Genomic DNA, 17,003 nt, shown 5'->3' on the forward strand with positions numbered 1-17,003 from the left:
TGCAAAAGTGATTGCGACTGATAGCATTATATTGTTAGACTTTTATAATAAACACAACAAATTAAATATCATATACTACAAATTGATAGTAAATATAATTATTTAAAAAATGTAATTAAATTTCAAAACTTAAAAAAAAAAATAACGAAAAAGACTGAATATCTTAAATCTTTTATCAACAGTCTGGGTACTTTACATTTTAAAAAGGAATTCGATAGAAGTAAATTCTATATTTAAAAAACTTAAATAAATTTAAGGTCAGATTATAGAAAACGTTTCTTTACTATATCTATTTTATCAATATTAATAATAAAAAAGAAAGATTTGATTTTTTCTTTGTTTGTAATCGATAAGCTCTTGTCTCTTAACTTCTCTCCTTTGTAATCTATTCAACACATAACAATTCCTTAAACAGAATGCTAGCTATGTATAACACACGCATTTCAATGTGAGAAAAAAAGTGTGATGTTCACACGGGCGAAGACACGGGCGGAAAGCTAGTACATAATATATAATATAAAACATACAGTTACTATTAGCGTATATCACGTACTATAAAAATAATAATAGGTATTTGTATAATTATCGTTATTAGTAACAGATCGCTGCATGGTATGCGCACGCTTACCATCTGCTAATACCTCTGTACATTTTAGTGATGTATATTGTTGGGTGAGACATTGGAATTATACAGATAAAACACGTGTAATTTATATATTGTATTATATTTATATAGATGTTATAGTTTTGTTAACTTTGACATACATAGTTTCACTACAACTTGCTTTACAATTTTACATTACTTCGTATTGAGTTATGTAGACAAAATTAGATTATTTCAGTAAATAGAAGTTATGTTTATATTTTAAAACAAAGCAGCTAGGATCTGTTTTAAGACCTGCTTATAGATCCTATTAGTAAGTTAAGTTCGAGATAATTTTTTCAGTAGCTAATGATAATATAATAATAATACAGATAAACGGCTCTCAAAATTTATTAGGCTGTAAAATATTTTAATATATTCTCATTAGCTTTCAGAGCTCGTTAACAAAATTTCTATAATAAACTTTAATTGTGCCTTTAGCGTATTTTATTTGTAATAAATAGGTCATATATGAGAAAATAATTATAATATTTTATATTTTTTTATCTCAAAAAAGTATACGTCGATAATTATTATTGAAATATTCATTTAACCATTGAAAAAAATTCCGAACAAATTACTCGACTGTGTTTACATGACGAGACCAAATTATTGCAGATAAACGGTCAATTAGCTACGACGTTGTCTTAGTCTAGATTTAACACTCTCATGATTATTTATTACAACGATTTTACTTTTTTATTTACGCATTTTAATAGGAACTAATGTTGCCTTGATACGTAGTTTTGAATCTTTCAGAAGATTATTTTTAAAAACAAATGATTTGATGAGATTTATATAATGTATCGTACAATAATTGTTTTCGACCAAACACACGCATAATAACACATACACCCATTTTTTTGACTACATTTTTGACAAAACAATTACTTCATTCATATACACAAAAAAAAAATAATAAGAAAAAGATATAAGAAAAACACTACAATACACATAACTTGATTTTCATTTATTTTTAGTGAGAATACGCGTTTTTTTCTCACGAATCGAACATCCAACGAAAAATAAGATAGAATTCAAATATTTGTAAATAATATTCATTGAAATCAATGTAATTTAATACAATATTTTATAGTTTATTTGTATACATATGATATTTCAGTAGTATTTCTCTTTATATTGGATTGACTTCTAGGGATAATCATTTTAACGAGTACAATGTAACGGGAACATGCCACAACAGTTAAGAAACCACATCTGTACAATTCCTATAATAAATTTAAATACTTCGTGTAATATTTTGCGAACATATAATGTTTTTGGCATAGTATATATGTCAAATATTTTCGTTTCTGCATTGCATTGAAAATATTTAGATCATCAATATAATAAATTATTAAAATCGCCAAAAAGTAAAAAGAATATTATTTTAGAGTAATTTACCGTTTTTTTTCCAATTATGTAAATTAGAAAAATAAAGAGAAGAAAATATTGGTTCAAATTTTAAATCTTTCATAGTATATTTTACTATTTACTTTAATAAACTTTTACGATTTAATATTACGTACTAACTATTACATAATATATTATTATAATTTTTTTAATTCATTTATTTCTTATTATGATAATTTACAACTGTGTCATGCGCCTTACCCTTAACAATGTACATACACAACTTTTCTATACTTTAACTTTTTTTTTCTTTCAGACAGTCAGACGGGTGTTCGACGTGATTAGGACTCAAATATGCACGATAGCCCTATCGTTTACACTATTCAACCTAGTCCGATTGCCTCGAGAAGCGTTCAAATATGGCGACATACCATACCTTGTCATATATTCCTTCTGGCTGCTGGTGGTCGCTCTGCCAACGACACTGCTCCAGCTGGCGATGGGACAGCTTAGTCAACAAGATGCGATTGGCGTCTGGAGGGCTGTTCCTATATTACGAGGTAATGCAAAGTGTTATAATCTACTAATGCATAGAGATATATAAAGGCTATGGCTAATGAAAGGTGAGGTTTGCAATTAGCTGCTTTATTTGACACCATTACGACAGATACTTGTAAAGGAACTTGTAATTCCTTGTGGCCCTAGCAACTCACGTTGATTGTTAGATTTTTAGTTATTTATTTACTAGCTGTACCCGCAATATCGTCCGCGCGGAACTAAACAATATATAACATTCGGTTCGCAGAGTTACAAAATAAATAAATATCTAAAATAAAAGTAGCCTAAGTCACTCCCTATTACACCAGCTATCTGCCAATGAAAGTCCCGTCTAAATCGGTCCAGCCATTTCAGAGTTTGGCCGGAACAAGCAGACAGACAGTCAGACAGACAAAAATTGTAAAAAAAACTTATTTTTGTATATGTACCGTGTATACATCTATATGCATTTAGTAAAAAGCTGTTATTTTAATATTACAAACAGACACACACATTTTATTTATTTGTATAGATTATCGAAGTCTCAAACTACTACAATAACTTAAGTAGTATGATAAATTAAGAAAATAATTATTTTTAGCTTGTGTACCACCTACTTTAGCTATATTATTGAATTTAAACTTCTTTTCTAACGTTAAAGCTATCCTAATTGCATTTCCTGACGATGGAACTTGATTGCTTGAAAAGCGATCGGTATTAGCTTATCCGTTTTATTGAGTAAGATGAGTACTCTTAAGTGATTCTACTTATTTAATACTTCGTGATTAAATAACGTCAATTATTTTATTATGATTTTTGCAATAGACATTTATATATAGTTACATCCAGCCGTATATAACATCCACTTATATAACATAAAAGTTGTCGCGGTAACATGTAGATATAAGCGGTAGAAACTTCGATTTCAATTTCAATTTTTCTATGATTAATTTTTCTATACAGATGATTTTGCTCGTCTGAGTGTTTGTGTTGTCTGTTTTTGGACATTTTACTTTTGGTTTTAACCTGGCGATGGTGACTAACTGTGACCTATTTTGTTTTGTGACGTATTTTAAATGATGTTAAAATATGACCTTTTTTCATTTATGGTTTATTCTCTTTCAGGAGTGGGTCACTTGAAAATCATAACGTCATTCGTGTGCTGTATCTACAGCATGGTGTATGTTGCATTGTCTGCAGCTTACATGATATGGATTGGAAAGGGCTCGTTTCCTTTAAAAGATTGTACAAAAGTCCACATAACACCGGTAAGGATATGTACATATATTTATTTAGGAGCTGATTTTTTTTCTACTTATAATTATGTTCGAAAATAAAATAGTCATATTTTATTTTATTTGAATCGAGTTGTTGTTTATCAATACATATTTTCTAATAAGTGAATGTGTAATAATAAAACGTATACAAAAGTAAATAGTAACATTAATTTTAACGTGTTGAATTTAATTCAGAATTTCACAGTAAAATTGTTTTGTTTATTTTTCAGAATGGATACGAAAACAAAATGAATGCATCCGAATGTTTCAAGTACGTATTTGATAGTTAAATAGAAACATTTTGGAAACATGAAATTAAAATCTTTTAAAATATAATCAAAAAAATGTAAACCAATCAAATAATCAAAAGGAATTATTTGTAAATAACAAAATTGAGAGAAGCAATGTTCACTTTGATTAATATTTACAATTTAAATATGAACTCGAAATTTGAAAAATTACATACATTTATTATAATTTATTCATCACTTCATCATCATCATCATCACTTCAGCCTACTGCAGTCCACTGCTGGACATAGGCCGCCACAAGTTCGCACCAAAAATGGCGTGAACTTATGTGTATTGCCCATAGTCACCAGGCGGGGCAGGCGGGTTGGTGACCGCAGGGCTGGCTTTGTCGCATCAAAGACGCTGCTGCCCGTCTTCGGCCTGTGTATTTCAAAGTCAGCAGTTGGTTGGTCATCCCGCCATCGGTTTAATTTATTTAGCGCCTAAAATTTTATATCCGCAATTTTTCATGTCCTTTACATTTCCATTAAAATGGTTATTTTAATTTGTATCGAAAAGCGATTGTCGTAGGATAACATTGAACTGGGAAGTGTTTGTCAATTAAAACCTTCGATGAACATAAACAAATGGTAATTGGTATAAAAATATATCACATTAACAATTTCAGCGCGACGTTTTTGGCGCCATTCACTGAACAACCACAGTATCTCGGAGTAATGGCGATTTTAATATTCGTTTTATGGTTCTTTGTACCCATTATGTAAGTATTAATTTCACTATTACACAATTTTCATAAACAGTAGCTGGCAATGTACTGCGATAATATCATTTTAATGTTTATAATTAGTGTCACTCGTGGAACTGGCTCACGGCTTGAGTATTTAAAATATACGAACGTGACACTGCGGACGTATTTTTTAATAATAATAAATAATAATAATAAATAAATAAATATTTACACAATAACACACGGTCGCCTGTTCCTAAAGTAAGCAACTTAATGCTTGTGTTATAGGTAACAGCCGACTGGTATATAGCTACATATTTTTTTTTTTCGATAAACATACTTATAAATAATACATATATAAATATATAAATAAATATTTATATTACACCCAGACTCGGGGTGGGAATCGAACCCACAACCCTCGGAGCAGAAAGCAGGGTCACTACAAACTGCGCCAATGGGCTAGTCGAAGTAGTTTTTTCATGATTAATGATTTTTTTTTTATCAAATAACTTGTTCAGTGAAGATTTCTCTACTATTATATATATTCTTTATTGCACTTAAATAAAAAGAAACAAGTAAAAAGCATATTTACTATTATTTACAAAGAAAGTTGGCAAGGGCGAACTTATCTCTAGAGAAGATATCTACCAGTCTATCGATGGTGATGAGAATTGCTGTCATCGCGGGGCACAGAAGTGCAAGAGTCATTAATGATTATAAATCTGAAAACTGATTCAAAATTAATAATATAAACTACATGTATACTTGACTACATACGCACTTACATGAACATGTACATACATACATAAAATACATATACTATTAGGTGTATTCTTTTTTTATTAATTTTCTTATAACCATCATGAGACATCTTAATTATTTTTTTTTATAATATATAATTCGGCTTATATTTTCAATGGTACTTTTTTTTGATTTTTAAGTAGATTAGTACTTTTAACCGTACCAATGGATGCTTTAACTGTTTTAGTTCTATTGCCGCAAATTTTATCCCTAATAGCGGACCCTCTCTAAATTGCTTCATTAACTATTTCGGACAAAAGACTTAATCGACACACTAATTTTGTTATACGCTTCACGATATCAATTGGGTTAATATTAAGTAAAACAATATTCAGTTTATTTTTAAATTTTGTTCTAAAATTAAAACTGTTAATTAAATTGTAATTGCTATAAAAATATTATAATATTATTATATAAGAATATAAAATACGTACTGTATAATTGTACTTGTAAATCATATAATAATGTACTATAATTATTAAATTGAAAACTTCGTTTATACGATTAAACGTGATGATCACGAGATCACGTGATCTGATTAAAACTTTGAATTAAAAATTTCCAGTAAGAAGCATATTTATTGAGGCATGCTTTAGGCTATAAAAGATCACGGTTACATACGCTGAGGACTGAACCGGGCCGTTATTTTTGGTGGTTATGGAGATATTTACTGCCATTTTTGTCTCGGAAAACGAATAAGACTAAAACAAACACGACTAACTTTTTATAACTCTTTCTAGGTTATTTCGTCTCCGGAAAACCCTCAAAATCTCTCTTGTTACACTCGCACCTGTTATCATCATCGTTGCCATAGTGCTGTGTGCATTTTTATCAGATAGTCGAATACTGATGTTAATGCTGGAGTCATGTGAGAATTGGACGTCATTGTCTCAACCGTACATCTGGCACAGCGCATTGGTACAAGCTTTACTGTCAACGCATATCGTTAGCGGTTACTTGGTCAGTGCTGGCGGGACCATATACAAACACTCTGACGTCAGATGGTAAGGATAAGTTTATAGGCACTTTGCCAATTATATATCAATCAAAACTTGCCTCTTATTGCCATCTATCGAATTAATAGCAGAATGTGAAATTGATGATTGAGCGTCGTTAAAATCTTATAAACAACTTATAATTTTATACACTTTGGGTGAAAATTTGCTAAATTTTTATATTTTTACTCATTGTGAAAATTGGAATCTTAATCACTATTCTGTGGATGGATATATACGTCTTAAAATTTGGATACTTGTCGGATTCCTAAGGAAATAACGTTCGTATTCACCTACGACCTAATGTTTTGGCATTTGGATTCTTTATTTTTTTTTATCTTTCCAGAAATATTATTTAGTACTCAGTACTAGCCCCTGTACTGAAGCACCTTGTATTGATGTTTTGAATTATCAAATTACAGTTTACTAAAGTAAACATATTCTTAAAAAACCTGATCAGGATCTAATTGTACTTTTTTACTTCCAGGACATCAACATTTGTAACCATTACTAATTTACTAACGGGATGGCTGTCTGTTTTCATGTGGCAGTCAATAGGTAGTGAAGATAATAAGGATAGTAGTTTTATAGCAATATTAGTTTTAATTTATCAGTCTTCCGTATCGGAGAAGAGATCTAAGGAATGGCCGCTATTGGCGTTCGGGATCGTGTTAGTCTCAGGCATAGTTACTGTGGTAAGTTTTTAAGATGACATCACGATTTCCGTTTCCTTTTGTTAATTTAAAATCACAAACAATTATATTATAAAAGGAAAACTTATTATCTTAATAAATAGTTTCTGGTATATAAAAAAGAAAAAAAAAAAACTTTAGCAATTTTCATTGTAACGTTACTTTAAAATAGAATATTCTATGAAAATATATCTTGCGTTCATTATTTGTTGAATATTATTATGTTACAAAATTTTGTTCAATTTTTAAAGCTTAAGCTAACCTCGAAGTATAATTCTAGATAAACAGTATTCATGAGAATATTTTGTACCAGCTGCAACCGTAGTCGGTAGTAACCTTATTAAAATTTGCATATAATCTGAATTCTCGCCAACTCAATTACTATCCAATTTTATACGATTGAAATAAAATCATCTACTTTAGAACACGATAATGTCGCATAAAATAGTTTTTTAATAAATCCTAGAAGTGTGGTTGGAATTTTTTCATATCGAATTGAATAATCTCGTGCATTTCATCGTTAAAAAAATCAAGTACTCTCTAGTGGCGGAGATGAAACTGCCCAGTAAAAGAACGCTTAATAAGTGACACATTTTTAAATTAAAGTCTATGTTACTGGTTTTTAAAGTATCCATATTTTTCTTTTCAGCTAACACTTTTATTCCCAATATATGACAAATTACATCGTGTCGCTGGGGATCATTGGAGAATATTCGCTTGTGCGTCATCAGCACTGGGTACGGCCATTACTGTGTCTGTGCTTGCTCAGGGCATCGACGTTACATCCATGTTGGATGAGTTAGTTGTACCAGTTCTAGCTGTATTTACCACAGTTGTTGAAATTGCGGGTTTTGTTTTTATATATGGTAAGTTGATTTGTTTTGTAATGAACCAGAGAGAGAGAAGGTAAGCAATTATCGTAGCCTTCAGACCCTTGTAACTCCAGAAGCATCGCAAGCGTATTTGCCGACCCTATCCCTCCCCTAGAGCTCTGGCCACCTTACTCACCACAGAAAAACAACAATACTCGAAAGCAGTATTATTTAGCTTTTCTATCACATTGGGGTTTTAACTGAAGTAGGGCACAGCAGGAAATTTCCTGCTCAAAATATGGAGTCGCTCGACTGGCGTAGGTACCTTGACCTTTCAGAAGACCACAGCTAAATAATAATGCTTTCAAGCAGTATTGTGGTCCTGTTGGTGAGTAAGGTGACCAGAGCTCCTGGAGAGGATTAGCGGTGCTTCTGGTAGTGCAGGTGTCTACAAACTACGGTAATCGCTTACCATCAGGTGAGCCATACGCTTGTTTGCCGACCTAGTTGTATAAAAAAAGAGATCCTTCCCCAGATGGAATAAAAGAGTGTTTTTAACTAACATTGAAACTAAATATTAGAAATGTGACATTTGAATACGGTATTCTATATTGAATGAAGGCTTTGTGTATTTATCGAATAATATTATTAAAATCGGAATGTCCAATGATCTTCACGAAGTAATTCAATAAGCTGTACAAATTGAATTAAAGTCTGTCGCAGTTAACCATTGGGGTCAGACTAAATTAACAATTGTAATCAATTTATATACGCGCTGATGTTTTAACAAGGACTCTACGTGACATTGCTTTCAACCTGATTCGACTAACACGTTTCCAAGATCTCGTATTTTAATTAGTACTTTCTGGAAACAAATACTAAAATGTTTCTTTCTAAGTAGCATATTAAATTCAATATATAACCTTATTTTCAGGTTGGTTTTACCTCACTGTCGATATACATTTTATTACTGGTTCAAGATTACCAAATTTTTGGTTAGTTACCTGGTGGACGATTCCGGTCTTATTAATGGGTATAACGGGTTGGTGGTTACGGTCACTGCTAAGGAGTACTTGGGGCGAAGTACAAACATTATGGCCTTTAGGTGTCGTTTTTATAGGAATATTAATAGTTATGGTGGTGATGGCAGCTGTAGCTGTAGCGAAAGAGGAACAATTTAATTTACTTACTGTAAGTATTTTGAACTAAACTACATGGCCTATTATTTAACAATATAACACGGTAGACGCGTTGGCTCAGCGGTCCCGCACTGGCTATTGCGCTAGGGGTCGCGGGTTTGATCCCCGCGCACGACAAACATTTGTGTTGGTAATACAGACGTTTGCTGTAGTCTGAACGTTTGTGCTTGTGTATGTGTATATATTAAAACATTTATTTTATTTTTATTAAATCAAGCGACCTGTGCTTAGTAATTGTGTTTGATAGTAAACGAAAAAAGTCGACTACAATAACATCGACAAGTAATATTTTAACGCAAATAGACGAAAATAATTGTGTTTGCTCGCAAACAAAAAAAAACCGACTTCAATTACATCGACGAGTAATACAACGTAGATCGACGAAAAAATAGTCAAGTAACTACGCGTTATCAACGATTACTCAAAAAGTAGTTATCAAATCTCAATAAAATTTATATGTGGTCACATGACAAATATCAGCTTTCGATTAAATTAAAAATTATTAAAATCGGTACAACCAGTAAAAAGTTATTGCGGATTTTCAAGAAGTTTCCTCGATTTCTCTAAGATCCCATTATCAGATCCTAGTTTTCTTATCATGGTACTAAACTAGGGATATCTTCTTTCCAACAAAAGAAGAATTATCAAAATCGGTACACCCAGTAAAAAGTTAGGCGGTTTTTCGAGGGTTCCCACGATTTCTCTGGGATCCCATCATCAGATCCTGGTTTCTTTATCATTGTACTAAACTAAGAACTTCTTCTTCCCAACAAAAAAAAAATTATCAAAATCGGTACATCCAGTAGAAAGTTATGTGGTATAATACAACGTAGGTCGACGAAAAAAGCGTCAAGTAAAAACGCATTATTAGATATAACTCAAAAAGTAGTTGTTAGATCTCAAATAAATTTAAATGGGACCAGTTGACACACACCACCTTTTGATTAAAAAAAAATTGTCGAAATTGGTCCACACGGTCAAAAGTTCTGATGTAACATACATAAAAAAATACAGTAGAAATGAGAACCTCCTCCTTTTTTGGAAGTCGGTTAAAAATTAACAAACGCACCGCACGCATCAGTACGATTTTCGAACGTCCCCCTTGATTTATCTAGGATGCCGCCATCAGATCCTGGCTATCCACGAACACACATAAAAAAATATACATATACCGTCGAATTGAGAAACCTCCATTTTTAAATAAATTATTAATATATATTTTATTCGCATAAGAAAAAAAATACCTTAACGTCAACTCGTATTCAAATAAGTCTTCTTTAGTTTAAAATTTATTAAAGAAAGAAACTCAGATCAGTCTCTTTAGTATATCAAAGTAATTATGTATAATATATATGTATATTTTTTTTTAGAAAATGGCATCAGCCTTTCGACCTTCTCGACTTTGGGGACCCGAAGAACCAATGGCAAGATACGTTTGGATGTCTCAAAGATTTATAAACGAAAACGCTAATTCCGAACAAGAATTTAATACCGACACCAAAACGTTTAACCACATTATAACAAAATATCACGAGAAAGGCAACGAAATATACAACGAAGATTGGTTGCATGCAACTGATGCATTCAAAAGTTCACCTAAAGCTTTGGTGAAAAACGACATTATAAGAAAAGAAGACACACTTTATAATGACATAGGTGCAATTTATTCTATACCAACTGTTTCATCTAGCAAAAGAAGAAAAAAAGAAGATGAACAATTCCGTTCACCAAATATATGTATTGCCAAAGATGAATTGGGAGGTGCAATAAACTGTAACTGCAATAGGCACTTTCAACTGAATGTGCCTGATTTAAGAAATAACGAACTATCGACTAGTCTATAGATAAAAAAATCCAAATCTTTTCGTACAACGACTTATATGTCTAGTCGACTAACCAATTATGTGCAATTTTGATATTGTTCTCAATCACAAATATGCAGTTGGTAGCTTTTAATTTATTATAGTATTAAAAACATTCCAAATATACATTAAGCTTACAAAACTATTATAGAAGGTTTTTTACAAACTGTTACAAAAGTGCTTACAGATAAACTTGATATAATATTGAATACCTTTCTACCAAGTCTATCTCAAAGCACTTATGCATTATATTCAAGTGAATAAAAGAGCGTGAGATAAGGTGTATGTTATATAAAATATTATATAAAAATAAAAGTTTTACAATACTTTGACTATGAACGTGAATTTATTTTCCCATTAACAGCTAAAAAATAATATTACAAAATTCACTCAATGTTCATCTTTAGTTAGAAAACTAGAAAATTCGATTCAAAGAAGGTGTGTAAATCACTTCGAATCTGGAATACATTCAGATTTTTCGATATAGGAAAACGTATACGACATTGGGTCAACTTAAATCCATTTCCTAACTTAAATTGGTCCAAACGAACACAGTCGCGTGCGAGTGTAAGTAATAAATAAGAAAAGTTCTACAAGTCAGCGTGACGCTAACGCTAAGCGAGTTTCAAATTTTGCTTCGACTTTGATGCAAACAATTACTTATTATTTCGAAAAGGGTCTTGCAGCGAAAAAAGTTAGGGAAATAAAAAGAGAAAAATTATAATCGTTCACGTAATGAGCAAGCGCTGTGCGGAAAATGAAAAATGATCAAAGTTTTTAAGATAAATCTTAGAAAATGTCTAAGGTATTACTTAGGGAACTTTGGCTTGTATGCTCGTTTTGGACATCGTATGCCTATATAACAAATTATTTTTAATATACTTTTATAACGAAATCTTTGAAATTATAAAAATCGTTACCTAAAAGTTGACAAAATTTCCAATCCGTGATACCCAATCAATAGTCCTCGACCAAAATATGCGTTCAATTACCAGTTTTACGAAATAGAGCGACCTTTTAATTATCAATCGATTGCTATCAAGTAAATTACAATCTGCCGATAAAAGTTGCTTCCTGCTGGGATTAATTTCTCCGAGCATCACTGATTCTGATCAACGATATCCCTGTGAGACAAATTATATAATTTGTTCTGCGTCGCTTGAGAAAAATGTTCATGTCTTGGATGAGATAGAGAGCATCTAATTAGGGATATTGATGTTTACTTATAATTTAAAGGGGATGGTGTTCGTGACCGTATTATCGTCTCTTGTAGAGTGCTTGTAGACTAAATAGGCTTTGATGGTATTAATCTTACCTGACCTCATTTTAAGCTAATGCTCTCGCTGGGTTCTTATCAAATTCACTTTTTTTGTTTTTATTTACAGTAATATTTTTATAGTAATTTTTTTTACCTTTATTCTCATTGGGAATACTTTAGGTACTTTGAATATAAAGGTCCATGTTATTACTTAACATTATTAAATTTATACTTTCCTACTCATAGGGAAAATCATATTTAAATTTAGAATTCACAGCGGGACTTCAAAATTGCACCCTTCAGCATTCTCGACTATGTATCCTGCTGTGACGCATCCCTGCCGAGCACAAAAATAAGAAAAAAACAGTACTTTAAACATGAATTCATTTTATCAATATTATTTTACTTTGAACATTTTCTTTAACAAAACAAAATATCCAGTTTGCTATGACAGTAAATATGTATACCAAATTAATCAATTTAAGTTTTTAATCAGCGTAAATATTATATAATGGCGACACTTTTCTTGTACACGCTCGTAAGAGGAGGTAATTTTTCCGCAGAAATAATGTTCGTTACCTGTTCTTAACGTCCTCAACGGCTAGTAATAACCTGTGTATAAGGCAGCCCGAGGGGCGTCGTAAGTTACGATCGCATTTATCCCTGCCAGGACTAACACCATTTGATTTTGTTCAGGTGTTTGCGATAGACTATCTTCTACTTGTATTTTCTTATTTATTTCATTTCCCAGTAAACTTTTACAGTGTAAAAAATGTACCTCTATTATAGTTTTTTTAATTACATTTCAAAACGTTATATGTCATGCAGCAATTGAATAATAATTTTGCTGCGCTGATCTGCAGGAGCGTTGCAGTTTAGACGTGTGACTACAGGGCTAAAACAAAAAAAAATACAAAATATTTATCAGCAGTAAGCCTGTTGTTATTTATATTCTATTTTTTTGGAATAGTTTTAAATTGTAAAAAAATATGACGTACTTCCGACCACAGACAATAGAGTAATATTTTAAGTATAGTAAAGTGATACAAAGAGCAAATGAATGAACAATATTAATAAGCCATAGACGAATATAAAATTCATTTTTTGTTCAAATATTTAACGCTAACATATTGTTAAAATTATTTCAAAACCAAATAATATATTGAATATTTTTACTAAGAATTAGTAGAGGTACAGAATTACTAAAAAAAAAATTACATATTAATCGAGCATCGAGCATAAAAGGCAACAAATTTATATTTCGTTTATGTGAAATGGTCGGTAAAAGTCGACCTTATTAATATTATTGTCACGTTATTTGTATTTACTATGAATAAAAAACCTCGCGCCGGCGGCACACTCTCACTAACATCTAAAAAGAAGGACTAATAACATTGTTCTCCACAAAGCTCTCATTGGGTAATCCTAAGTCTCATCCTAAAGTCCCGAAAAATTTTCCTGTAAACTACAGTAAACTTTTATGCCATTTCTATGTGGTATACTTTAATATTATATGGAATAGCGTTAAAAATGTTCAGGGTGAAATTGATATTCAGAAATATTCATAATATGAAATAAAACCTTTACAATGAACAAAATTTAAAATATAGTTAAAGAGCGTGGCCTATTTTATTGCTTATGCTGTTCATTCACTTATACTCATTCACCTCTAAAAATATTATGACCACATCCCTATTTGCCTTTTAAAAAAAGATATAGAAATGTCATACTCTAAAATATTAGTTATCTCAACTAAAGAAATTCGTATTTTAGTAGTTTTTATGTGATTAAAATGATAAATTGATATTTGTTTTTAATGAATTAAATGGTAAATAGAGTTTTACAAATGTCTGTAAGCTAATGTGTTGTGAAAGTGAATGATAAATGCGGAAAAACGTGAATTACGATTGACAGGGGTTTGTTTACCAAATATGACTCTTCCAAAAAAACGGAATATATATTGTAGAATAAGAAAATCTGGAAGTCTTAAGACTTTTAAAATCTGCGGAATAAACATTTCAAAAGTCATAGACAATAATATAATGAATTTCAAAACAGAAAAATCTGACCATTCAATTATTTTGAAATTGACGAGAAATCAAAATTTAAATAAATTTTGTTCAAGGAGGTATAAAGCAGTTTTGAAATGTCATGTAGTTAGTGAGAAACTATAATTGGGCTGATGTTAGGATTGTTCAAAGGCACAAACTTGATTTTGTTTTTTATTTTTAAATAAGTAACAGTAATAATAAATTAACTAAATTGAAGAATGTCTCATACATGTAGGTGTATGCATTCTTAAGTTCGAAATTTAAATTTAGCTACTTATGTCCTTTATGAAATTCCATATTAAAAAAGTACGTACCTATGTATTGTTATATATGATTTGAAACATATTTTTAGTACCAGATTAATTATCTGTAAAGAAAAATTAATACCGAAGCTTATAGTAGAAGGTTCAACTTTAAAAAAATATCCGAAAGATTTAAAAGGATAAAATATTGCCTGAGGGTACTTTAACCCTTATCAAATAATTTACATGAGAGGTACTTATTAAGTGGGAAGATGAATTGCGTCTTATATAAAGAGACCTTATTTCTTATTGCTGCTAATTTTTTCTTCTTTTGTTTTCAGCAAAGTTGTCCAGATATGATTAATGTTTGTTACTCCGTAGGACTTTCCTTCTTTTGGATCCTAGTTCTTTGTTGTTTGTCTAAAATTTTTATTGTGTGTTATGTTATGAAAAACTGTAAAAACTTAAAGTATTTTATGTAAAACTTAAATTCCAAAAAAAAAATAATAATTAAATATTGACTTTAAAATTATAATTTTTTTTGTATCTATTATACATAATTATATGCTCAAATATATTTAAAAAAAATCATTAGTTTACGTTTTGTTCTTACTCCCCATAAATAATAAAAGTATATTTAGAAGCTTGAAGACATTTTTTTAATAAAAAGAGTAGTAAAAGAAATAGTTAAAGAGGTTAAATATTTAAAACTTCTCCAGGTTTAATTTTTTAATCATTTAATGAAGAAAAAAATATTTCCTTACTTGTTTTAAATTGTTGAATCTAAACGTATAAAACTTTTAAAAATAACGTATTTGTCTAGTCCTTTTATTTTATACGTATTATTGATAAGATTATGATGATTAAGCTTGTAATATAGAACCTCTGGGCGTAGGCCTCTTTCTCCATATAGAAGGATTGCACCTTAATCCACCACGCTGCTCCAATGCGAGTTAGCGGGTATGTTGCTTATAAGTATCGAATGCTATCAAGTATTTATGATAACAACTGGGACGGACGGCCTGATATAGGAGAGACCCGCAAGAACAGATAGCCAAATCGAGAGGGAATATTTGTTTAAATACAAATATCTATCCCGAACGGGAATCGAATCCCCAAACTGTCGGTGTTTTAGGTACCACCACACCAGAACGGTTGTTGTTAATAAGATCACACAAAGCATATTTTGTTAAAACACACTGTAGAGGTCGCATTTAACATTTTTTTTTAAATAGGTATAGTCCAGTCATTACGTCGGAAAAATCGGGTTAGAAATGCAAATGAACCGAGAAAGCCAAATTTTGGATATTACGTGGGGGATGGCTAGAAAAGCTTAAGTTCAAATTGTCGACCAAAATAACCTTGTGGGTTTTCCGCCATCTTGAAAAAAGGGTTAAACTCAGTTTTTTTATCATAGCTCGGTTCCCCGTTGAGATACGAAAATTTTTATAGAATACTTTTTTGTTGCTCTTTTTACGATCTACAATTAAGGTCCTATACATTTTTCACGTATCGATCATCGTTATCGAGATATCGTTAAAAAAAGCCACAAATTTTGGGAGAAAAAATTGTTTTTCGCTATTTCCTTTTTTCTCATGAAAAATATCGAAAAATGTTTGAAATAAAACTTGTAGAGCCTGTTCAGATCTACAAATTCGTTTTTTAATTTTTCATTTTCGAGAAAAATTACGACCTCTAGCGCGCCGCAAAGTGAGTAAGACTGTGCCCGGTGTCGATTTAGCCGCTCGCACGGTTGTATCCACAACGTAAAAATGAATGAATTATTTGCTTAAGGGAATTATTTTTAAGGGAATTATTGGTTAAGGGAATTATTGCTATACGAAATAAATGAATAAACCAGCCAAATAATAAATCAAAAACATGAAATTTATTAATCAAAAAATTTTTATGCAGCAAAAATAATAATTACACGTAGTCATTATTGTCACACGTTTTTCTCCGTTTTGATGGTCCTGGCTGGTGTTGAAGTTCCTCCTCGGTACACTCTTCGAGTCGTGTAAATTCTTCAATCGCAGGAAATGATGCTGTGACGGTCCAAAATTCGTAATCTTCATCTTCGTACCTAATCGTTGTTGAATAATATCTCGACTTTGGCGACATTGTCGCATGTAAATCAAAAACATGAAATTTTTAAAGATCCGCAGGAATGGGGTTGGCGACAGACGAATTACGGGCTTGAGTCAATTTGCACCACAGCCGCACCCGCTCCACCTGAACTTTTAAAACTAATTTCGTGCAAATGTAAAGGAAAGTGTGGGGCTGCTTGTGGGTGCACGAAA

The 17,003-nt window shown here is 31.2% G+C and overlaps 1 protein-coding gene across 1 annotated transcript; it reads left to right on the top strand.

Annotated features, from left to right (window-relative positions):
- Positions 1-2,246: 2,246 nt before the first annotated feature.
- On the top strand, positions 2,247-11,491 carry LOC123655792 (sodium-dependent dopamine transporter-like). The gene is made up of 9 exons (XM_045591546.1): positions 2,247-2,556; positions 3,659-3,801; positions 4,041-4,081; positions 4,729-4,821; positions 6,333-6,596; positions 7,075-7,282; positions 7,929-8,145; positions 9,026-9,282; positions 10,661-11,491. Exons 1-9 carry the CDS (start codon positions 2,247-2,249, stop codon positions 11,132-11,134), a joined length of 2,007 nt encoding a protein of 668 aa, XP_045447502.1. The 3' UTR covers positions 11,135-11,491.
- Positions 11,492-17,003: the final 5,512 nt, after the last annotated feature.

The sequence above is a fragment of the Melitaea cinxia genome, chromosome 8 (assembly GCF_905220565.1).
Source record: "Melitaea cinxia chromosome 8, ilMelCinx1.1, whole genome shotgun sequence".
In the NCBI taxonomy this organism is placed as follows: domain Eukaryota; kingdom Metazoa; phylum Arthropoda; class Insecta; order Lepidoptera; family Nymphalidae; genus Melitaea; species Melitaea cinxia.